At 39.7% G+C, this 25843-nt stretch overlaps 1 protein-coding gene and 1 long non-coding RNA gene across 2 annotated transcripts in view; one reads left to right on the forward strand and one right to left on the reverse strand.

The window, feature by feature from the left end:
- Positions 1-1078: 1078 nt before the first annotated feature.
- Positions 1079-10149, reverse strand: LOC109264195 (uncharacterized). The gene is made up of 3 exons (XR_002078647.2): positions 9572-10149; positions 2944-3560; positions 1079-1262 (listed from the first exon to the last, which is right to left on the reverse strand). It is a non-coding gene; the product is annotated as an uncharacterized LOC109264195 (long non-coding RNA).
- Positions 10150-10330: 181 nt separating this feature from the next.
- Positions 10331-25843, forward strand: part of OBI1 (ORC ubiquitin ligase 1) — a 40952-nt gene continuing 25439 nt past the window's right edge. Inside the window, exons 1-3 of the mRNA XM_019444116.2 lie at positions 10331-10463; positions 22598-22733; positions 23819-23910. Coding sequence (XP_019299661.1) covers positions 10392-10463; positions 22598-22733; positions 23819-23910 — 300 coding nt within the window. The 5' untranslated portion in view covers positions 10331-10391. The remainder of the gene's footprint in view (positions 10464-22597; positions 22734-23818; positions 23911-25843) is intronic.

Below are 25843 nucleotides of genomic sequence, written 5' to 3' on the forward strand. Positions count from 1 at the left end.
CTTCAGGCCTAACACATATTTTCCAGAACATAGCGCATCCTTGACAAATTATTGTTGAATAAACAGCCATTGGAATACAAGTCAGAAAATCTATTTATGGCATTTAATACCTATGCGGTTTCGTTACCTCTCTGAACCTCAATTTTCTAACTATACAACAGGAAGAATGGCAAGCTATTTACCAGTATGTCCACCAGAAGGATCTGCAGGACTGAACCACCATTCTCACTGAGTTACCTTTAGCCGCTCTGCTAGGGTTATGTGTCTGAGAAATAAATTGCAATAAAAGACCCTTTCCTTTCGCTTCTCCGCAGTTTTTGTAAAGTCACAGCAACGAGGTTTAGACTATTCCTTGAAACCATATAACGTGTAACTTTATGCTTCGGTGAAGGAGTAAGAAGAACAGGCAACGGGGGCAAAGAAGCCTCTTTTGGAAGAGAACTAGATTCTTTTGCCCCAAGTCTTACCTTTATCAGCTGACTCAAAATTTGACTTTTAACATCATCTCAAAAAGAATATAGGGGCGGGGCGCCTGGGTGGCGCAGTCGGTTGAGCGTCCGACTTCAGCCAGGTCACGATCTCGCGGTCCGTGAGTTCGAGCCCCGCGTCAGGCTCTGGGCTGATGGCTCGGAGCCTGGAGCCTGTTTCCGATTCTGTGTCTCCCTCTCTCTCTGCCCCTCCCCCGTTCATGCTCTGTCTCTCTCTGTCCCAAAAATAAATAAAAAAACGTTGAAAAAAAAAAATTTAAAAAAAAAAAAAAAGAATATAGGGGCGCCTGGGTGGCTCAGTCGGTTAAACATTGACTTCGGCTCAGGTCATGATCTCACAGTTTGTGACTTTGAGCCCCGTGTCGGGCTCTGTGCTGTCAGCTCAGAGCCTGGAGCCTGCTTCGGATTCTGTGTCTCCTCCTCTCTGTGCCCTTCCCCCACTCGCACCCTCTCTCTGTCTCTCTCTCAAAAATAAATAAAACATTTTAAAAAATTTAAAAAAAAAGAATATAAATACTCTATCATAGAGGCACACTGATGATATTAAAAGGAGACATCCAACACTTGGCCCAAATATATACATTAAGATACTAGTTCTCAAACATTTTAATACTTGCCTCGGTAAGAAATCTACTTTACATCACCACCCAGAACAAATAATACTTTTACCATTACCACATGCAATGTAACGTGTATTTATGTTCCATTGTGTGCAACTGGAAGGTTCTTAAAGTGTTGGTTGCAATCAGGACAGATGGAGGTGAAGGAGAAGGCCTGGGGAAAGTGGAGAAAGTCGGGATAAATGAGGAGACTGCATCAGCTAGAAGGGGACAGTCACAAATCCCACATAAAAATTTTCAGTTACTTCACCTTGGCTGGAGGGACAGGGGGTGAAGGAGTTTTTTCCACTTTGGTTGCCCTGTTCTTCACCCACTAATTGATTTCATGGCCCGCCAATGGGGATGTGACCCATGGATGGGAAACAAACAGAAACAAACCCAAACTTGTACAAGACAGTACTACCTGTAGTGCCAGGAGTTCATAGGCTATGATAAATCCTATAATTATTTTGGTCAATGTGAAAGTAATTACACTGCCTTGTATTTTGGGCTAAAGGAATGAATCTGTTAAATGTAAATATTCAGCATACACCACACAATTTGTGACACTCGGCATTTTTTCAGTTTTTAATATACCGAAGAATCTAAAAATAAATAAAACACAAAAATTAAAGTGGCCCAGCCTCTTGACCTCTGAATGGTCCTTCTTATTCCCAACGACTTTAAACAAAGAAATGAGGTCACACTCTGCCAGTTATGCTCGCACATTTGTCATACCTGCTAGAGGAAGGTAGACAGTCTCCGAGGCCCGCAGGAGCAGAGGTTGGCTGCAGCTAATTAGTAATAATGGCATATTTATGAACAAATGGGTCACCAAAGGAGGAAAGTGGGGGAGACAACGAGGCACATAGACCCACTGGCAGCATATGTGTGTATACACACACACACACACACACACACACACACGCACGCACACACACACTCACTTCTCTCATTTTCTTTAAAGGTAGGCAAGTTGGGGGCAGACTGGGTTCTCTGGGAAGAAGACTCTGAAACAGCTGAATGTGCAAAAGGTTTGTTAGGAAGTGCCCTTGTGGTCGACACCTGTGGACAAGAAGCAAAGGAAGTAGGATTGGGCAAAGGAAGGATCCAGGCTGGGGTGCGGGCCCACCCACACCTGACAGATTTCACAGGGGGCTCTAGAGCTGAATGACCCAACAGAGCTGTCCTTCATTGGCCGGACCTTTACATCCCTACCTCCCTCGGCTGCCAGATGTGGGCCAGCCTAGGAAGGATATGACGTTGGTAGAGATGGTTCTCTGCAGCTGAGGCAGACCCTGAAGGACTGAGAACTGAAGGACGTTTGCTGACAATACCCTCAACTGCTGCAGCACCAAGATTCCCCTAAAGGGAGAACAGAGTGCTTTATGTCTGTGTCTGTCACACAGGTTGTCCCAAGGAAAAGCTAACCTGTGCCATGTGTACAGACACAGACACCACACACCGAGTCTCACACAGCGTGCCCAACGTTGTATAGGTGAGGATGGGCTAGGATGTGTAGCTGTTAAGAAAGAAACGCTCCAGAATCGTGGTGGCTTATAACAACAGACTTCCCAGCTCATGTTTCAAGTCTACTGGACTTGGCCTGAGGCTGTGCCCTCTGTTGTCTTCCCTGTGACCCAGGCATAGGGAACGACTGCCAGTACCCAGAGCGAGGGGGAGAGGAGTGAGGAAGGAAGCACGGGCTCTTAGAGCTTCGGGTTGAAAGAGATCTATGTCGCTTCTGCTCAAATTTCATTGGCCCAACTCTGGTGGAACTCTACAATCTAATCCTCACCCAGGAAGTGGAGCGGAAGCCGATTTTGGTGAACGGTTATACGATTTATCACAGTTACCTCCATCTCAGGGAACACTCGAGGAAGACTGAGAACGATGCCACACCACAAATCGCCGTTTCAGTTCGTGAAGTACAGAAATGGTTTGTGTTATCATTAAAAGTCTGTATCTGCAGAAAGAGAGGTAGAAGATTGGTGTGAGGCTCTTCAGGACAGCGGCCACGAGAGCTGTGGCTTTCAACACATTTCTATGAACTTGAATTGAATTTTGGTTTTCCTTTGAATTTAGTTCATTGTAAAGATAACCTGGGTGGCACATCTACTAAAATATGTGGCATAATGATGCATGCTTTGAAGGAATTTTCTTTAAGTGTTAAATCTTTTATAATTATAAAACTAATATTTTTCATAGATTAGAAAAAGCACAAGAAAAAATTATGAGAGTCTAAATAAGTATAAATAGGAAAACATATAAATCAATATAAGTAAGAAAAAAAAGTGACTTCGCCAGCTCAGGTTGCCCTAACAAAATACCACAGATGGGGTGGCTGAAGTGGCGGACATTTATTTTCTCACAGTTCAGAGACTGACAGTCCCAGATCAGAATGCCACAGGTGGTCGGGTTCTGAGGAGAGTTCTCCTCCTGGCTTGCAGACGGCCTTGGTCTTCATGTGTCCCTAAGTGGGGGAGGGGAGTGGAGAGAAAGAGAGAAATGAAAATTCAGAAAGAAATAAAAATAGGGAGATGGGAAAGAGAGAGAGAGAGAGAAAGAGAAGGAGAGATCTTTCTCTTCTTACAAGGCCACAGTCCAATGAGATTATGGTCCCATCTTCATGATCTCTGTTAGCCTTAATTACCTACTGAAGACCCTATTTCCAGATACAGTCACATTGAGAGTGTAGGCTTCATGATATAAATTCTGGGGAGACACAATTCAGCCCTTAGCAAAATACAAATAAATCATGTTCCTCAAAGTTATTGTAACAGGAAAGACTAGGTTATGATATAGTAACACAACTTAGTCACTTATAATAATAAACGTTCAGTTTTCTTTCAGGCTATTTGCCGATCAAGAGTCAAAGCTCGTTCCATGTTGCTTTCTGTATATGTTCCATCTTACATGCTAGATGGTCACCACGGCAGAGGGAAAGACAGCTCTCAGCAACCTCAAACAGACAATGAAATGCTCCAGCCAAGAAGTAACCACATTACCTCTACTTGTATCTTATTTGCTAAACTAGACCCAGGCTCCCACCACAGACAGGAGGGCAAGGCCTAGCAGACCAACCATGTGCCCTGAAGGTAGGGAGTTGGACATCATTTTAAATAGTGTTCACAGATACTGTTACAAGTTGAGTTGTGCACCCCCCCATTCATATTTTGAAGTCTTAAGCCCATTATGTCAGAATGTGACCTTCTTTGGAAAGAAGGTCATCACAGATATAACTAATTAAGCAAGATGAGGTGGTAATGAAGTAGGGCGGGCCCTTAATCCATGCTGCCAACCTTATAAAAAGGGGAAATTAGAACGCAGACATGCACACAGGGAGAAAGCCACATAAATATGAAGGTAGGCATCTTCGTGATGCTTCTACAAGCAAGGAACACCAAAGAATGCCAGAAAACCGCCAGAAGCTGGGGGCCAGGCATGGAACAGATCCGTCTTCATCGCCCTCGGAAGGCAGCAAGCCTGTGACACCTTGATCTCAGACTTCCAGCCAGTCTTTCAGCTTTTTAGCTTTAGCATTTGTCATTGTGCTTGAGCCATAGTAGGTGTTCAATAGGGGCTTGGAGAATACATTCATGAGGTACAAAATTGGTTGATATAGATTAGAAGTGATACAGAATTTGAAAGGCAAGAGGGTTATGAGGAGGCTCGGGCATGCAAGAAAAGCCTCATGAAAGAGACAAAAGTTGAGACTTGTCCTAGTGAGTGGTGTGGGGAGAAAAAGAAGTAAAAATCACAGATCAGAGAGGTGAAGATGGTGATATGGGGAAATAGAGCCATATCTTAAATAACACTTGTAATAAATGACTCAGCTGCTAAAACAATGACGGGGAGTGTTGAGTGTGTAAAGGAGGTGTTGATGCTTTACCTAAAGCAACTTGGCAAGGCTGCAGCCAGCCGCTGATGACTCCATGGCCAAGTGTAGGATGCCCTTGTAAGAGAGGTGTCCTCAGATGGAGTGCCATTATTTACAGGGCTTAAGTAAATAACATGAAAACAAGGGCCTGGCTTTAAGTTCTTACGGGAGGATCTTACCTTGGAAGTTCTGCTAACCCCTAAACAAAGGGCAAAAAGAAAAACAAGTGCTCTGCGGGCAATTTAAAGACAAAAGCAGTCAGGATCTCAGAACTGTGTTCCCGATTCTGCTACTGTGGCAAATCCCACTGCTTTTCCGTCTTCTGGTTCCTGTTAAAATCTGTTACAATATTCCCAGAGATAACATTTCCTTTATTTATTCTCTAGCATTCAACAAACATTTGTGAAGTACCACTTAGCCTTAGGTGGAACTAAAATATTCTTTTAAAAATTACCTAATTTAAAACAATCATCCAATTTGCAACATTTTAAAATATTTAAAACTATAACTTGCTGTGTCACAATGCCAGAGGCTAACTGACAATAAGCACATCTAGAAGAGAAATTACTGTAGAAATAGGCATTTTTATGGTAGAATAGAAGAGCTGGGCTCAGTGGTTCCATTTATAAAATGGCTCATTAATAGCACAGTGGCTGGCATGTCATTGGTAGTCAGTGAAGTGGTTGTTGAATGAATAAAAGTAGGCAGGCATTCACAGCTGTATACCCAACTTTTAGACCAGTGCCTGGCATATAAAAAAAAAATTAGGGGCGCCTGGGTGGCTCAGTCGGTTAAGCATCCGACTTTGGCTCAGGTCATGATCTCACAGCTTGTGGATTTGGGCCCCACATTGGAGTCTGTGCTGACGGCTCTGAGCCTGGAGCCTGCTTCTGATTCTGTTGTCTCCCTCTCTCTCTGACCCTCCCCCGCTCACACACACACACACACACACACACACTCTCTCTCTCTCTCTCTCAAAATTAAATAAACATTTTTAAAAAGCCATTTAAGATTTTTAAATATTGATGGAACAACAGATAACTAATTTTATTTATTTATTTATTTTTTTATTCATTCATTCATTTATTTATTCCTTTCGCAATCACTTATATTGTGATTTACATACAAACTTGATATGCAAATTAAGCATTAAAACCTCAACTGCTACTCAATAGGCAAAGATTTGGCTCCAAGCCAATGCTTGGAGCAACTTCCCAGTAGAATGAAAGCTCCCTGAGGCAGAACATTGCCTGAATTCGTTGTTCCTTAATGTTTTTAATAGAAGTACATTAAATGAATGCAGGCTAACTTTTAGTAGTCTTTCTTTAAAAAAACAAAAACAAAAACAAAAAACCTTGCAAGAAAAACCCAAGTTCTTTTGCTATAGTAGTAACAAGCATCTTTCATGCCACTATCTTAAGACATTTTAGTTCAGAATTTGCAGCCTGTGAGAAGGCAGTACCATTCTTGACGTCCATGCGGCTGGGCCAGCACCTATGCTTAAATTAATCCAACTTTTATGAGTTTCCTCAGTGTTAACCACAATCCAAGTGGGGGAGTATAAATTTAAAACAAACAACAACAAAAAAGATTGTCTTTCAGGAATGAAAAATAAATATAATCTGAAATCAATATTTATGAAGTTGTGATTAATTGACTGATGACCAAATGATTACAAAATGTCTGTCTGAAACATCTACTCAAATTTATTAGCTTTGACCAAAAAAAAATTAAAAAACAATCTGAACTGGGTCAATGAAAGAATAATGCATGCCTAATCAATTTTTAATAGCACTTAAGATTTTATATTTTTTTAAACTTGCTTTTAAATAATTTATCATAAAAATGAATCTGATTTAAACAAGGGGTAAAAGGTGTTCCATAGCTATTTGATGGTTTTCTTAGCAAAGAAATTCAATTATAACTGACTTTTTATTACTGAACTACTTTATTAATAATAATACATCTTGCACTTACACTAAGGCATGGGGCCAACAATCTCAGAGAATCCAAGTGAGATCTAGGATTTAGTTCCAAATCTACCATTTCCTGGTGGTTTATCTCTCTAGGTCTCAATATCTTCATCTCTGAAAGGAGAACCTGCTAAAAAAAAAAACAAACCCTAGATTCTTTCTAGTTGTAAAAATTTATAATTCTAAGAATTTAGGGGGCTTTAGCCCATCTCAGATGTTATATCTGATAGAATTCCTTGGGTCACAGGACTCTCCATAAGGCTACTAGGAAGTCCAGAAAGAGATTAAGCCAATTTACAATAAGCAAAGATTACAATGTACAATTGTACATTTTGTACAATTTACAAAGATTACAATGAGCCAAGTAATCTTTGTTTTTCTATTAGAGAAATAGCGTTAATTTAACAAAATTGGCCAAATAACATCTATTTAGAACATGATTTGTCAACAAAAGGAAATGCTGTTCATAGAGCAGAAGGAAAGGATAGTTCCTAGCCTTAAACTATTTGCATTATCAAAAGCAAAGCCTGGGAATTGGCATGCAATCAGTTTGGGCCTAGAGGGAGTCATAATCAACCTGTATTGCTAACAGTATTATTTAGATATGTATGTGTGTGTACCTATCCACCAAACATTAGTTAAAAAAAAAAAAGCAGGTATGTTATGGTATGATCCTATTTGTGGTTATACACATATACATGACTTAAAATGTTTGGATATGTTCTAGAATTTAACAGTGATTACCACACAGGATAGAAAAGTGAGGCGTTAGTACTGAAGAAATTTGGCTTATTATTTTATTTTATTATTATTTCAATGTTTATTTTTGAGAGAGAGAGAGTGAGCAGGGGAGGGGCAGAGAGAGAAAGAGAGAGAGAGAGAGAGAGAGAGAGAGAGAGAGACAGAGGATCTGAAGCGGGCTCTGCGCTGTCAGTACAGATCCCAATGTGGGGCTTGCACTCAGAAACCATGAAATCATGACCTGAGCTGAAGTCAGATGCTTAACTGAGCCACCCAGGGCACCACTGCTTATTATTTTATATATTTAAAAATGGCTTACTTTTCTTAAGATGAGCCTTATTATTTTTATAATTAGCAAAAAGCTAATTTTTTAAATTATAATTTAATTTTAAATTTTAAATTAAATGTATAATTAGCAAAAACCAAATTTTTAAAAAGTCTTCCATTTTGAAGTGAAAAACAAGTAAAGGCAATTTTTACAGCACCCTGTGTCTGTAGCGAAAGAAAATATTACCTTTTGTGGAACAGTCACCGAGTACCAGATACTAGATATCATACACAATCTCTGACCTCAAGAAACAGTCTATTGTGGGGGCAAACACATAACCAAATATAATACAGCGTGATCAACACAGAAATAACTATGTGGACAAAGCACTAAGCACCAAGAAGCCATGACAATGATAGCGAATGTGGAAAGAGATGTTGGGAAGAGTCTAGGTTTTGACATTTTACCTAAAAGGTAGGGTATGGTTTTTTAAACTCAGCTTTGTGACTGAGTATTAACACCAATCATTGAGGTGATTAACAAGAAATGAATTTGCCCCAATAACTAAAAAAACAACCACAAAAAAATGTCTTCAACATGTCTCCCTGCTGCAGTTTCTAGGGATGGATGTGAAAGGCAAAACATTCTCAGTCCTACATCCCACTCAAAGGGTGGGAATGAGAGGTCCTAACATACCATCTTAGCTATCAGTGAGGTGAGAACAGGAAGAACACAGCAGGCTGGGGACAAGGTGAAACTTGAATGACAGTGGGTATCCACCTGGAGCTGTCTCATTCTGAAGCCTAACATCTACACTCTTGGCCAGGAATGATGCATTAGGAAAACATGTGAATTCCAGACTCCATAAAAATATGACTTCAAAAAGCCAAAAAATAGCCAAACCAAGTGACTTTATGCCAGGCATTTTGAAAAAGTGGCCAATAACCAGGCAGTTTTCCCTAGTTCTCCAATTCCAAATGCATGATGGCCTCCAATTCCCAGGAAATGAAGTTATTGAGATGTTTCAAAGAATTTTCACTGTCACTTGTGAGCAGATTTTGAACTGGACTTAGGTTTCTTCAGGCTGGTCCAGTCTCATTGTTGTGTTTCTTTGAGACATGATAGTAAACATACATTGACCTCTTTTAATGCGCGCGCGCGCACACACACACACACACACACACACACACACACACACTTTACCAAGAAGGAAGCTAAGAAGCAGAAAGGTCAAATAAATTATCTGAAGCCAGTAGAGCCAGAAAGTTGTTGGGACAGTGATTTCTACCGTCCCATACAGATCCAGAAACCCTTTCCTTTGACCACCTGCTGCTTCTAATTATACTGTCTCTGTGTCGTTTTCCCAAAGATGGGTAGAAGTAGTTCCATTGGTTTTGTTTTTAATCTCTCTACTCACAATTGTATGTTTGCATAAATTAATCACATTGACCCTCACTTAAAGTAAGTTGCAATTAAATTCCAAATCCGTTACATTCAAGATTCATGAAGGAACTTTTAGAGTTTTTTCTTCTTCACTAGTAGGAAATGCTAACTTAGAACCTCACACATTCTCCTTCCGAGTCCTACAGCCCAATGTTACCTAGCTTATCCAAACCACGCACCTGAAATGAAGGCTTCACAGGCTTGTTCAAGTGCTTTCCAGAGGATGGACGGCTGGCACTGTTTGCAGCTTTCTCACTTGGACGTGTAAATCAGAGTTCGTGGCCCTGACCCTTTAGTCTCCGTTGGAAACCACAGAAAGGCCAATGAAAAGCAAGCCTTCAGGGAAACCTGCGATTAAATGTATCCAAATCGTCTCAGAAAGAGATCAAGAGACAATCACTATTTCTTGTTTTTAAGGAACATCGCACCATTTCAGAATGGAAAAAGATCTGAGAGCGGCAGAAAGGTTTTTTTTTTTTTTTTTGAAAATTAAAATGTATACATAACATTTTATCTCTTCCTGTTTTGACTGCGCCCTGCGTTTGCAGACTGTGTGGGGTTTTTTAGGCAGAAAACTCCCACCCACCCTCCGGGAAAGAGTAAGGCATTTAAAATCGCTTTCCCCATCTTCCTCTCTGCTCTGCACTGCTACTCTTTCATTTAAACTTTCAAGATCCTCCATCGATGCCCATAGTAAACCGCCTTCCTCCTCATTCTCAAGAATCTTGCAGCTTCCGAACCCGGGGCTTTTTTTTTTTTTTTTTTTTTTTGAATGAAAGGAAGAAAGGGAGGAAAGGAAGGAAGCTCCGGAGGGAGGGAGGGAGGAAGGAAGGAAAGGAAAAGCCGTGGCGGCCGCACGTTTCAAAAGCGCGTTTTCGTTTCCTCTCCCGGCGGGCTGTGGCCCTGCCAGGCTGCCGTAGCCGGCCTCGCGCGGCCCCAGTCGCGGCTAGGAGCCGCCGTCGGCGGGACTTCCGTGTTGGCGGGATTCTGAACGCTGCCATGGCTCAGACCGTGCAGAACGTTACATTGTCGCTCACTCTGCCCATCACGTGCCACATTTGCTTGGGGAAGGTAATGGGTGATTCTGGGCACTTCTCGAAACAGGGTCGGGTATGAAGTCGCCCGCCGGAGCCGAGGGCGGTCTCCGTGTGTGGCGGGGACGGGGAGATGGGTGCAGACGCTTACCCGCGTTCTCCTCAGGCGCTGGGAGGCCGCGTCCTGGGGGACGAAGGGAACGCGTCGTGGTTGCTGGGTTCATCCTCTGCGCCTTTTGGAGGGGGATGACAGCGGCCTGGGGTCTGAAGGAAGGGCGGCCAGGCGGCTCTGTTAGCTCCGCCGGCCTCACCCGGCCGGCCGACTCCGACGTCGAAGGAGGCCTCGTCAGTAAGGAATCGCAACAGTATTTTACGCCCCTTTGCCACCTGTGTGGCGTGTATGAAGCCCGTTAAAGCACGTTTCCAGGGAGTCTTGCCCAAAATTCCTTCGTCCCCTACACAAGTGGAATGTTCTTGTCCTTGGGCCTGCCCGCTGTGTTAATTGGAGAGTCTTTTCCATTTCCAACATCCTTTCCTTTGCTTAACCCTGCCTTTAGAATGTCCTTTGCTCTGGGTTCAGAATTTGAAAGGTAAATAGTACCCACCCCTGAGTGGTATTTAGAATGAGAGGCATGGTCTTTTGGAACCATTCAGCGATGAGATGGAATCCCCGCTCTTTGTGTTGCAAGAGGTGTCTAACGTGTTTGTGAAGCTAGATAAAGTAGTTCTGAATTAGAAACAGAATTTTGAAGAGTCTGATGCATTCGTCTCTTCTTTCATTTCCGTTTGTGCCTCCCACTTGGTTTTTAAAAGAGCGTTTCTTTAACGCATAGATCAAGAAAGAAGATCCTGTGTATGAGCAGTCAGACTTTTTTCCCACCCCGAATTGTTTTTACATTTGTGATGTGTCTGTTTACCCTCGAGTGCAGACTGAAACTACAGCCTCCTGCGTGGAATTGAGACCTAGAAACTTCATAGAGCAAACATTGGAGTGCCAGCCAGTATGATCATCTGCCTTAGGTGTTTGGGGTTCTGTGTGAATTTACTGAGTTCAAGCAGTAGTAGGAAGTCAGGCTTGGAAGCAACTGGTAACTCTTGGTATCAGTCAGAATGAAATGCCAAGGAAATAGCAAATGTGCTGTGAGCGCATACAGGGGATGGCTTGATCAATTCTGACTGGAGAGATCAAGGATGGTGGCGTAGAGGGTGGTATTTGAGCTGGTATTTGCTGCCACTGCCTACATACAGAGCTGGGAGGAGGGGGAGATGATGTTTATATTTGCTAGTCTACATTTGGTCTCTGACATGAAGTTGCCACAAGTACGGGTTAAGTTCTGAGTGCATTTACTCTCAACAGTAGCATTAAAAGCTGATAAAAATATCTTGGGAAATAATTTTCCTTTGGTCTTAGTTGTACACATTATATCTAGTTTCCATTAGTTAACAGGCTCTTTTGCAGTTGTGTTGACAATGTGTTCTGCCTGGTTGATTTTCCATACCTGTGCTTTTTGTGTTTAACAAAAAAGGATACCTAGTAGAATACAGTGATTTGCAGTTTACAGAATGCTCTTGTATGCATTTAATTACTTCATTTACTCATTTCACCAGTGCTGTGAAATAGATAGGGCTGGTTGCCCCATTTTTTTTTTTTGACATAAAAAAGCTAAGGCTTAGAGTCTCTGGCTTGAACCTCTGTTATCATTTGTGTCTTCAGTAAATTCTTCCTAAAAACTCACGTGAGCTCATCTGTGATAGCAGACACTCTTGTAGTGTGCCTCCTCCCCTCCATCCCTTTCTCTCTTTTTTTCCTGTATTGCTTAGCTGTGTTCTAAAATGAAATCTAATAAAAGATTAATGGTTTGTAAACAGGCATCTTCTTCTGTCTACTGTGGAAGCATAAATGTATTGAAGGCCTGAGTTCTGTGTTCAGACTATGAGTTTTAGCTTCTTCCATTTACTAGTTCTGTGACCTTACACAAGTTACTTAACCTGTCTCAGAACAGTTTCCTTATCTGTGAGATGGGAATGGTAATAGAAGCAACACTCTTTCTTGCATTCTGGGCACAATTAAATGAAGTAATTAAATTGTAGTGTTTAGCATAAGGTCTGGGGCATAATAATATTCAATAAATATTAAACTTTAGTGTGGGCACTGAGACAGGCCCTCAAATGAGGAAACCAGCCTTTCTAGTAACTGTTCTTCCCAGTTGCTTCCTGAGGAAGTGCACTCATTCTGTGAAGATTTGCTTTCCCAATGGAGTGGGACCTGTTTGTTCTACAAATTGCCGCAGTACATCCAGGTTTTAACTGGTTCCGTATAACTGCTGCCTTTTGTACAGTTAAAGGAAATCTGATCTGTTTGGGCCACTTAACCCTCACCACATAACGGTAATTGTGGAGTACGGGAGATAGCATAACCTGGGGTAGTACCATGTTTCCAATGCCGCGTCCACCTCCCTGACACACGCCTCTGGCCACCTCTGAGATCTGCGGTAAGGTCCTTTTTGACTAGCCCTCTCTCAGATAACCATTCTTTTGCTGCCCTCATTATTTGTCCAAAAATCTCACCATTAGCAAGATTCTTTTCTTTTGATTGTTCAACAGAATTAGGAGCCATTATCCCTGAGAAGTCACTGTTAAAAAAATAAAAAAAAAAAAGAAAAAAAAGTGCATATTACCTTAAAGGAAGAGTTGGGGGTGGGAGAGACCTTAAATCCGAATAGATAATATAGATGCTGACAGGGATGGGGAAGAATAGAGACATAAGAGTAGTGGAGATAGCCTAAGTATGCACACTGTCAATACTTTGTCTTTTGGATACAAATGTACTTAAAATTGGACAGTTTAGACATTTTGCATTTTCTGCCTTTCTCTGCCTTAGCCTTAAAGGCGGATTCTTTCTGCTTAATAATGTTTAGCAACCTTGCCAATATCTCAAGAGCTCTATGTGTTTGAAGAAGTTAGATACACATCCTGTGGGATGAGTTATGTGTAATATATTTTTTTGCCTATTCCTCCTTAATTTTTTCTTTTTGCCTAGAACTAGTGGGCCAGCAAGCAGAAATACAGGTTCAGGATATCAGTTAAGTGACATTTAGGTCCTGGTACCAGATTGCTACAGACCAGTTTATCTCTAGATAATTCCAGTCATTTTTCTCATCAATTAGGATTCCAGCTGCAAAATCAAATTATTGTTGCATGTTTTTGACTAAGTCTGCATTTTTCCGTGAGTAACATGTCTCCCAATGTAGACTATAGTTAGTTTAATGAAAGGTGAAGGAGGTTCTGAAGTGAAGTGACAAGCAACTAGACTTCTGGTGCTCTTCAACGTTAGTGTATCATATTCAGTTATTCATCACTTGAGTATAAGTCCAGTTTGAGACTTCAATATAAAAAAACTAGAGTATTTTGAAATTTAGAAAGGAGTTGAAATTGAGGTTCGAATATGTGGAATGGAATTGTGTTGGAATGAATGGACATAATAGCAAATTTTTAAATACAGACTATTTTTCATTTGGAAGGGAATCAAGCTTTGTGTAGCTCTACAGTATTAAGATTTGTACTTATGTAAGGGCAAGCCCTGTGGCTGAAATAATCCAAAACGAAATCAGCTTCCTTAGGATATGGGGTATCTGTCTCTTGCAGTGTCCAAAGTAGGGTGGACTGTTTCAAGCTAGGAATACTATAGGAAGAATCCCTTCTTTGAGGGAGGCCTTGCATTCCACCCATATTGTTGATTAAAAATGTTGACAAGGTAAGGCTAGGTAAGAAGCCTTATGCAACTAAACTAATTAATCAGTGTTCATCAGGGGCTGTTGATTGGCCAGCATGTTATCGACCTCAGTACATTGAGCCCACGTTTGATTCCTGATTGACTCTTCAGTTCCCAAGAGTGGATTGTACATAATTGTCACAAGTAATTTACTTTGACAAAAGCCATATGGACTACATTTTTTTCCTTTCCAAATTAAGTTTGAAGAATGCAGACACTTTCAAAAAATACAGTATTATGTTTTTATGTACTTAGGACATAATTTAAAAATTACTAAAAAAAAAGTATTGATGTATCCTAATAATTTTAAGATTGGTATGTAAGAGCTGACATATTTACTAAAGAAATATGATCCTTGAAAGCATTCTAGGTAGTGATGAAGGTGGGGGAGGCAAGATATATTATTTCTTCTTTTACCTAGAAAGAAATGGAGACCTAAACCAATAGGTATTAAGCAGCTTAGTTCTCAGGATCACATAGTTTTATTAAAGTTCTAGGATCTAAGTTTTGGCCCAGAGCCAAAGATTTCTTGAAACATAGCAAGAACAATCCAGAAATTTCATTTTGAAAAATTTCCAAAATCCCCAAATTGAGGCAGAGGAGTTATTATTACCCATCATTTTTATACCTCAGCCTTCTTTTTCAGTCTTTCTAGGTCTTCCCTAGTGAAACCCATAAAATTCTGACATAGGTGCAAGAAAGAATATTATTTGAAGAAAAATGAACTCGAGTCTCTAGCAAAGATGATAAAAGGCACAGGAACCGACTTGAAGTGTAATTGCCAGGCCAGTTAAGTTGCTTTTCCTTCCCATCACTTCTCTCAGTGGCCTTTTTCTACAGCCCCTATTGACCCCAAAGTCTTGATCCAAATTTCTTGCTTCTTTCAGGCATGTGCTCTCTATTTCTTACTCCCAGATTATTGTTCACTAACTCTGTACTAAGGAAGAAAAAACTATTTCTTAGTTGAAAGAGCACTCAATTTGCAGTTGGATCACATTGAATGATGGTTAAATACTGGTTCTGCCACTTATAACCTGTGTTATTTTTTCCTTGAGACTCAGTTTCCACAGCTGATAATGAATTAGATACTACCAACCCCATTAGGTTGTTAGGGAAATATGTGAATAGTTTACACCAGTGGTTCTGAAAGGGTTGGGAGTGGATTTCATCCTGCAGGGACATTTGGCAGTGCCTAGAGACGCCTCTGATTGTCTCCAGGGGTGTGCTACTTGCGTCTACTGGGTAGAGCCCAGGGATGTTGCTAGCTAAACATCCTACAATATAGGACAGATCCCTATATCAAAAAGTTCTTCAGTCCAGGGGCCCCTGGGTAGCTCAGTTGGTTGAGCGTCAGACTCTTGGTTTTGGCTTGGGTCATGATCTCATGGTTTGGCTTGTGGGTTTGAGCCCCTGGTCCGGCTGACAGTGTGGTGCCTGCTTGGCCTTCTCTCCCTCTCTCTCTGCCCCTCCCGCACTTGCATGCACACTCTCAAAATAAATAAACTTAAAAAAAAAAAAAAAGTTCTTCAGTCCAGAATGTCAGTAGTGCTGAATTTGGGAAACCTTGTCCTAAACCAGTGTATAATAACTCCTAGTAGGTGAGTCCAGGATGATATGGATATTAATGAATAACCCATTTTGACATGACTTCTCTCAGGTACATCTATTTTTTAAGAAAGGAGCTTTGGTGGTAGAGTGGTCTCTTAAAATTGAAACATCTTCAAATAAAAGAAATGACAACTGTGTAGTAGAATTGCAGATTTAGGGTTAATCTTTTCTGCATCTAGGATTGCCCTCTCAGGCCCATTTCAGTGATAAGAGCCCACTTTTCTTTTTTTTTTTTTTTTTAATTTTTTTAATGTTTATTTTAGAGAGAGAGAGACAGACAGAGTGCAAGTAGGGGAGAAGCAGAGAGACGGAGACACAAAATCTGAAGCAGGCTCCATGCTCTGAGCTGTCAGCACAGAGCCCGACGTGGGGCTCGAACTCACAAGCAGTGAGATCATGACCTGAGCTGAAGTCAGATGCTCAACCGACTGAGCCACCCGGGTGCCCCAAAGAGCCCACTTTTCATACCTTGCTTTCTCTTCCATTCCTCCTCCTCCTCACCACCCTCAGGGTGCATTCCTAGACTATCATTTCAACATCTTTACTCTAGATGAGTTTGGAATTGTACATGTCACTTGCCATTGTTGTCTTACATTTTTATTTCATAAGAATACTGTTTTACTGCCACAGATCTCATTTGAGAGTAAATTGGATGGAAAGTTTAATAATATAGGCAAATTATGACTATTTCTTTATCTCAGAAAGATTTTATTGAAGAAAATTATATGCATATTTTGATACTGTATATACCAGGATCTTGGTAGAGGAAGATGGGTGGACAGGAATTGTGGGAGGGCTAGATGCTTTGTAGTTTGTTCTTATAGGTTACAGTCAAATAAATAACAAGTAATTTGTTTTAGTAGTTCTTTCTTATTTATAGGTTTCTATTCTCCTAAGGTAAATTTAAACCATTGTTTATAAATAATCATCTGATAAGTACTTGGTCCAAAGAAGTGAATTAGTCAACGTTCCAAAACTCCAACCCAATGAGAGTGACAATACCAGGTATCAAACAGTGAAAATTATTCTCCTGTGGGTGGCATTGCCAGTGGCTCTTAGCAGACAGAGTCAAGTCGTCTGCCTGTGGTTGTTCTATATAATTTGGTGTATTAAATGGAAAGTTAAACTTTTGCTGTTTCACAGTTTGGCAGTGGCCATTGACCTTTTGCTTCTTGAGACACTTAAAGGAATGTTATCTCAGCCTTTCATTTTAATACATAAAAATTCACTTTTATTAATCTTAGAGTGTGCCAGGCATTATAGCAAGTGCTATAGGTGGATACAAAGATGAGCATGCTCCTCTCCTGCCCCCAAGGAGCATGAAATCTAACAGGGAGAACAGAATGTAAACAATTTTCTAAGTAAAGCACAATGCAGATAGAAGTGAACATTAAATCAATGCATAAGGAGTACCCTTAGGAAAATCAGACAAAGACCCGGTTAATTCTAAAAAGGATTAATGAAGGCCTTGCAGAAGAGGTAGCAGTTGATCTTCATCTTAAAAGCTGGAAGGGAGTCTGTTTTCATTGGGGAAGCTGGAGGCCAGCAGGATATATCAAGCTAAGAAATGAGAGCACAATAAACAGGGAGCCTCCAATGTGCCTATTAATTTGGTGAACATCAAGTAGATCTGTGTGCTTGAAGTGCAGGTTATATCAAGTATTGAAATAGAAGATCAGTATCGAAATAACGAAATGGCTACTTAAGAACCAGATTATGTTGTTCTTTGAATGCTATATTTAAAACTGTGAACAGGGAAAAATCATTGCTGTTTTGCAGGCGAGCAGTGAAAGCTACTGATCCTTATTTTAGAAAGGTAGCTCTGGCATCAGTATGAAAGGTGGACAGAACTGAATATTTGGAAGCCAGGAAGGTTGTGAGGAGGTAGGTCATTGCAGTAGATCCAAGGGTAAAGGAATGAGAACCTGAACTCATTGAGGTGAAGATGGAAAAGAAGGGATACATGATAGGTAAAAATAAAACAAAAAACACTTGGAGGTAGATTTGCCATATTTTGACATTCTGGGATGGACTTTTTTCACATTATAACTGAAAAAAAATTTTTTTTAATGTTTATTTTGAGGGAGAGAGAGAGAGTGCGAGCGGGGAGGGCAGAGAGGGAGACACAGAATCCGAAGCAGGCTCCAGGCTCTGAGCTGTCAGCACACAACTTGACGCGGGGCTCGAACCCACAAACCATGAGATTATGACCTGAGCCGAAGTCGGACACTTAACCAACTGAGCCACCCAGGCGCCCCTTCACATCATAACTTTTTGAAACCTGACTGTATCTTACAAGTGATGGCATATTACAGTTGTATTTTCCATTCTGTTTTCTTAGTGGCACATAAAATATTGGTGCATCTTAAAGTCTCTGGCTTCTTAGACTTGATACATGATACCGGAATTTGGTGAAAGATTGGATGGTGAGGATAAGTGAGTCAGAGATAGCTCTGAGTGCTTTAGCCCAAGTAATGAGGCAGTACTGCCATGAACTTAGATGAGGAATGCAGCAGGAGGAGCAAATGTGTGGAGGAGGCCAAGTTCGGTTTTGAACATGCTGTGGTTGAGGCAGCTACAAGATCCTTCCATGGTGTTAGCTCCTAAGCATACGGAAATAGTAATGTTATTACCTTTTCTTTTCTTTTCTTTTCTTTTCTTTTTTCTTTCTTTCTCTCTTTTTTTTAGGATTGTTTTGTGGTATTCTCTGTATTTACATCTTTACATTTCTAAATCTTAATGCCTGAATGAAAAGTATACTGAGTTAAACCACTGTTTTCAGAGGCAGAAGCTCATTGTCACTAAAGGGCTTGCCCAAGATCAAACAGCTCAAATGGCAGAGCTGGAGTTGGCCCCAGGTTTATCTCTCAAAGCCTAAGCTCTGCCACTTACTGAGGTCCAGTTACAGAGGGTTCTCAGGAGTTGTCATAGGAAAGATGTTAACATCATGTGATACATGAGATTAAGAGAGGAAATAGAACTATGCCAGATAAGATGGCCCAGGAAAAAACATTAGAGAAAGCAGCTCTACCACCTCCGGTATTTTGATTAGAAGCAACTTACCCTCTGATCCTCTTTTCATTTTGACTCCTCTCCAGCATTACTTCAGCCTTATCAAGACCAGTTCATTGGCTCTATCTATGAACATCGCTTTTTCACCGTCATCATTACCATTCATACACTCATGTCCCTTGTTAGCCGTGGACATTTATGGTCATCATTCCTTTGTCTCGCTCTTTCTCCTTGGCAAAAATCCAACTCTGAGTAAACTGTACTACTCATTTGCTTTCTGCCTGAAACTGAACAGGTAAAAATTGGTAAGAAAAATACACATCTATGTTCAATTGGTCTTAGTTTATAGTCAAAACCACAGATCTCAAATAGGAACTCAACAATGTTTGGCAATCCTGCCAAAATTACTAGTAAGTTTACTTTTTCACTTTTCAAAATAACTGCTTTTATCCTGTTTTCTCAAGTTGATATCCCTACCCAACTTCTCACTCTCAATTGGTAACCTCACCTCGTATTTGATGATGAAATATAGGCATTTGGAATAGTTAGATATGAGTTCTCTCATTTCCATCAGCAGATCTTCCAACCTTTGCATTTGTTCTCACACTCTCAGCCTTCCCTTTTGTTACAATGAAAGACAGATCCTCAATCCCATAAAAGCCAAACCTCTCCTTTGTGCTTTGGATTTCATTACCTCTTGACTTCTTAGGGACTTTGCTGCCTATGGCTCTGATCCCTGCTTTTCTTCCTTCATCATTAATATTCCCTCCTTACCATAACATTCCCATTGGCATTTCTTATCATGGTCTTATTTTTATGCTCACTCCTTTACAGCAAAACATGAAAGAATTGTCTATATTCTGTCATCACTTCACCTTCTCTGTCTCTCAGACTTCAATCAAATTTCTACCCCTATCATTCACTGAAACAGTGCTTGTCAGTAACACATCACAATGACTTCCATGTAATTAAATCCCATAGTCATTTCTCTGTCCATATCAAGCTCATTTTCTTCTTATTTGACATGCTTGGCTACTGTCTTCCTCTTGAAAAACTTTTCTTGGCTTCTGTAAGACTAGTTCCCTTTGCTGTTGCTCCTTTTTTTTCCTTCCTCTGCTTCCTGGAATGCCTTGTCTCCAGCTACTCTGCCCATGGAAGGGATCTCCTCCAGTCCTGTAGCTTTAATTTTTTATGCCAGTGATTCTCAGACTCTGCCTTGTCCATTTAAAAGTCACCCTGGCATCACAGATTTAATATAGCCAAAACAGAGTTCTTGATTTCCACCACTTATAAGACTCCTCTTCCTCCACTTTTCTCACCTTAGTTAATGATAGCACCAACCATTGTGATGTCCAAAACCTTTTTTTAGATTGGGGAGGTATTTAACCTTAGTTGTGGGAGCAGTTACAGAGAAAATACTGATTGCTTTTATGGAGTGCCTGGGTGGCGCAGTCGGTTGAGCATTTGACTCTTGATTTGGGCCTAGGTTATGATCCCAGGATTGTGGGATGGAGCCCCGCATCAGGCTGCGCACTGAGTGTGGCGTCTGCTTAAAATTCTCTTTCCCTTTCTCCCCACCCCCCCTCTTTTTCTCTCTCTCTCTCTCTGTCCCCCTCCCTCCCTGTACCCCTCTCCCCTGCTCATGTTCTATCTCTACAATAAAAAAAAAAAAAAATACTGATGGCCTTTAAATGAGCTTCTAATGAGGGAAGCCTGTAGTGAGTAGGAGACCATCTTGAATCTCCTTAAATGTGCAGTTTTATGTTTTGACCATTGGCTTCATCCATTTTAGATGAGTTCATGACTTAAAAAAAAAACATTAAATCGTTGCTTTAAAAGCCCAAGAAGATAAGTTTTCTTTCATTAGCTGAGTTTCTTAATTTAGGGGTATATGTACTTCTAGGAGTATTGCAGGAATGTGGTGTGTGTGTAGGTGTGTGTGTGTTGCAGGAAGCTACAGGATAGATAAGGCAATATCTTTTTGGTATGTAGTTTGAGAAATTTTTTCTTCTTAAAACATTTCATGACTTAAAGATGAAATTAAAACACCCAAAAATATATAATGGTCTGGACTCGGACGCATCACTTGACTTTTTAGGAAAAAACAGAACCTGCAAAGGAAGTTCCAACTTGTCTGCCTCTTGAGACTCTGACCAAGAATACGTCCTAGATAAACATTCACTCCTTGCTCTGTAGGTAGGCTCACTTTAGAAGAAGAGTTTGAGAAGCTGTCCTTTATGGTCTCATTCATTCACTCAGATCAGTCCTGTCTAATCATTTGAACTGAATGAATTAGAATTGGTTTCTCTAAAAGGAAGTCTAAATGCATGCTGAATTTATCTTCTCTTATTTAGTTTTCATATGTTAGTGTTCATAATCAAGGGAGCATCTAAACGTTTGGAAAGCCAGACAAAGACCAGAGAGTGAGTGAGTCCTTCCTTCCTTCCTTCCTTCCTTCCTTCCTTCCTTCCTTCCTTCCTTCCTTCCCTCCTTCCTTCCCTGAGCTGGGGAGGGGCAGGGAGAAAAGGAAAGAGAGAATCCCAAGTAGGCTTCATGCTGTCAGCGCAAAGCCCGATGGGGGGCTTGAATTCAAGAATCGTGAGATCGTGGCCTGAGCCGAAACCAAGAGTCTGACACTTAGCCAGCTGAGCCACCCAGGCACCCCAACCAGAGAGTTCTTCACAGTGAGACTGAAAAATGATTACCTGCCTATCTTGAACTGCCGTACACCTGTGATTTCTTTGAGGGCGGAGACCCCTTTCAAATGAAGGAATACTCATAGTGTCTTTCTGAGGCAGATATAGGACAGCACAAGCGTTTCCTCTGCAGAAAGTGTTTTGTGGTGGTTCTGTCTCTTCCTTATCTCTCTACTTCCTCTGCTTTCTCTTGATCTTCTGGTCTCTAGTGCAGGACTCTCAAATGGTATTTTTATGATTAGAACAGGAAAATATTGAAAATGCTGTAAAGTGTTTTGAGTCCCACAGTAACATTTCTTTGTAAATCAAGTGAAAGCCTAAGCATTTCGGTGTTATTTTGGTTTCTGTTTTAAAATTTTTGCTGGTTGAAGAATATTAAGTCTTTATTCCCTCTGGTAAGTTCCCTACCTAATTAATGTTAAATACTGTCTTAATAGCAGTTACTTAATCTAACACATTTTTTTGAGTACCTACTGTGTATTAGGCTGCCTTCTAGGCATCAGGGATTTAGGCATGAATGAGACGAAGGAAGTTCTTGCTCTCATGCAGCTTCCTTTCTAATGGAAGAGATAGACAATAAATACGTAAACAAACTAGTATCAGGTAGAAAACTGAAGTAATTTCTCTCTTCTATATTCTGTCTTATAAAACAACTCACACAGTCAAAACACATAGTTAATCCTGACTGAGCCACCTAATTGCTTCACACTTTGGTTACCTCATTTGTGATGTATATTTCCTGTGTTTACATCACAGGATTATTTAAAACAAAACAAAAACAGAGAAAGTGCATGTGAAAGCCCTTTGTAAAATATAAGACGACATAAATGTAAAGTATTAGTATTTGTGCTTGTTTAAATGGAGTCAGAGATTTGTGTGTTTAGTGTATGTCCGTATTTCCATCAGCACTGTTTGCTGTTTAAATTATAAACCAATGTTTTTTATAAATCCTAGATAATTTCCTTTTAAAACACCTACTCTACTGTATTCTAGAGAAGCAATTTTTTTGCTCTAAACTAAACCTATTGGGATTCTAGTTATGACTGTTGCCCTGTGCTAAAAGTAATGTTTTTGTTTTCAAAGGTACGCCAGCCTGTCATATGCATCAACAACCATGTATTTTGTTCAATTTGTATCGATTTGTGGTTGAAGAATAATAGCCAGTGTCCAGCTTGCAGAGTCCCCATCACTCCTGAAAATCCTTGCAAAGAGATTATCGGTAAGGGCCTATTTTATAAACATATAGAAACAGATTTGAAACAATCTCTAAATAGTGTATATTTGGAGGAAGACAAAAATAGACAGTTTTCACTGATGTCATTTTGCCATTATCGAAGTACTAGTAGGACTTGGAACTAAGAAATCTGAAGAAGAATCAGAGATTGTTCCAAGGTTAATTTCTTGGGTACCTGGGTAAAATCTGGTAGAGGAGTATTTTTCTGCTGTGAATTTTGTTGATGAAAATAATTTGAATGTATTTCCCCAGCTTCTCTTCACGTCCCTCTCCTGCCTTTATTCATTCTTATATAAGTGATACTTCATAAATTCTCTCAAGTAAAATAGTTCAGGCATCCTTGTATTTGGATAGAATGTCCTGAAAAACAACATCTGTAAAATGCCTTTGCTATCATGATACTAAGAAGTACAAAGAAAATAACCATAGCATAAGTAAAGAGCTCTCAGGAAGAATTCATTTTGAGTGTACTTGTATTGAGTTATGCGCATACAGTTAATGCTGTTATTCATAATCCATTGTAACTGGGTTATTAGATTCAGTAAAAAGACACATTAATCTTTTTATTTGTGTTACCAGTAACTAGGTATGTTTGAATACATTGGTTATAATAATATTTATATCCTATATGATTATATATGATGTATATAGGTAAACATTTGATAATTGTATGAAATTTAAATTGGTAATATGGATAATATATTACATAATTTTTGGTTAAATATAACCATTGGCTTTATATTATTTAACATTTGTCTTGTATTCAAATTTTGCAGTAGTACAAATGTGACAACAAAATATAGCCTTTGCTTTCATTGAATTTACTATAATAAGATACACAGGTAAGTAAACACACATGATAATTTTATTGAAGGTATTTCTTGTGGCATTATTTGATATTTATCTTTTCTCAAGATCAAGATAGAGAAAAGGCCTAAGTCGCAGCCCCAAGTATGAAGAAATTAAGCTGGAGAACCATATAAAACAATAAGAAAAAAGTTTATCTTTGTTTTCATACCGTTTAAATCACAAAGAAAGTTACTTTTTTTTTTTTTTTTTTTGTCCTGTAGGAGGGACAAGTGAAAGTGAACCTATGCTAAGCCATACAGTCAGGAAGCACCTTCGGAAAACTAGACTTGAGTTACTCCACAAAGAATATGAGGTAAATAATACTTACAATTTAAAATGAGGACAGCATTGAATTCAAGGTAAAACTGAGCTATCTCAGTCTCTGGACTTCTTAGAGTAAACATCCAATGAAATCTTATTTTATCTTATTATTTTTTAATGTTTATTTCTGAGAGAGAGAGAGACAGAGCACGAGCAGGGGAGGGGCAGAGAGAGAGGAAGACACAGAATCTGAAGCAGGCTCTAGGCTCCGAGCTGTCAGCACAGAGCCCAACGTGGACTAGAACCCACAAACTGTGAGATTATGACCTGAGCTGAAGTCAGACACTTAACTAACTGAGCCACCCAGGTGCCCGAAATCTTGTTTTAGATGCTAATTTAAATATATCTTATTTGAGGGGCGCCTGACTGCCTCAGTCAGTAAGGCATGCGACTCTTGATCTCAGGGTTGTAAGTTCAAGCCCCATGTTGGGTAGGGAGCCTACCAAAAAAAAATACCTTATTTGATGAACTTTTTTTCTTTTTTCCTTTTCTATTTCAAATAGAAGACAGCAACAAATACAAGCATTTCTTTTTTCCTTTCTTTAATTTCAAATTTGTCAACAGACATCATTTTATAAGTATTTGCTCCCTCAAGAAGTTGGGAAACAAAGGAAACTCACTTGTTAAAGTCAGTCTTCCAGCCCCCACAAGGCATTATGAATTCTCTGGTAAACAGTGACTATAACCTTCATTCCATTTGGTTTGTCTATTAACTCACTGATAATTTATGCTCATTAGTTTTGGTAAAGTAAATATACTTATGTCAGCTACCAGCAAAGAGATTTTGGTGTGAAATATGCTATTTTCTATTTTTTTTTTTTTTTTTTTTTTTGCATGTTAACCAGTGATTTTTTTTAAATAAAAATTGCATGTATTTAAGGGGCACAACATGATGTTTTGATATACATATCCATTGTGAATGATTGCATTAGTCAAGTTAATAAACATAGCCATCTCATCATGTGCTTTTTTATTTTTGTGCTGTGAACATCTGAAATATGCCCTGCTAGCAAATTTCTAGTATTCAGTACTACAATATTCTGATATTCAGCCTACAGTATTAACTGTAGTTCTCATGCTGTACATTAGATCTCTAGACTTACTCATCCTACAACTTTGTATATATTGACCCATCTTGTTTTTCCCACCTCCCCATGTGCCCTACCTCCCTACCCTAGATAACCACTGTTTAACTGTCTGCTTGTATGTATTCAGCATTTTTAGATACCACATATAAGTAGGATCATGCGGTAGTTTTATTTCTTATGAAGGTGATTTGACATGGGAATGGAAATTTTCCAAATTAGTTTCATGCTTATGGCATTTATATGTTCTTGAATAGTAACCATTAAGCCCAGTTGTTATTTTATGTTGACTAAGGAGGGGATATTATTAATCTCTTATTTTGACACAAAATATTTTTTTTTAATTATTATTTTTTTTAATGTTTATTAAAAAAATTTTTTTTTAACATTTATTTATTTTTGAGAGACAAAGCACGAGCAGGAGAGGGGCAGAGAGAGAGAGGGAGACACAGAATCTGAAGCAGGCTCTAGGCTCTGCGCTGTCAGCACAGAGCCCGATGCAGGGCTCAAACCCGTGAATCGTGAGATCATGAGCTGAGCCGAAGTTGGATGCTTAACCGACTGAGCCACCCAGGCGCCCCTTGACACAAAATATTTTGAAGTATATGCATGGAAACTGCTTCAGTTGCCTCAAAAACTTTTGAAATAAAGTGGGACATAAATAAATGATTGTATAAATGTTGATTCATATATGTTTTCCTATTCTTATTTGTTTATTCATTAATATATTAATTCCAACAAATAAAGTGATTTTCTTATAATGCAATAGTACTATCTATATTAATTCTAAAATGTATTCTTAAATACTTAATATTTATCATACTTAGGTCCTAATCAGAT

The sequence above is a fragment of the Panthera pardus genome, unplaced genomic scaffold, assembly GCF_024362965.1.
Source record: "Panthera pardus isolate Hobbes unplaced genomic scaffold, ASM2436296v1 HiC_scaffold_1, whole genome shotgun sequence".
NCBI classification, from domain to species: Eukaryota; Metazoa; Chordata; class Mammalia; order Carnivora; family Felidae; genus Panthera; species Panthera pardus.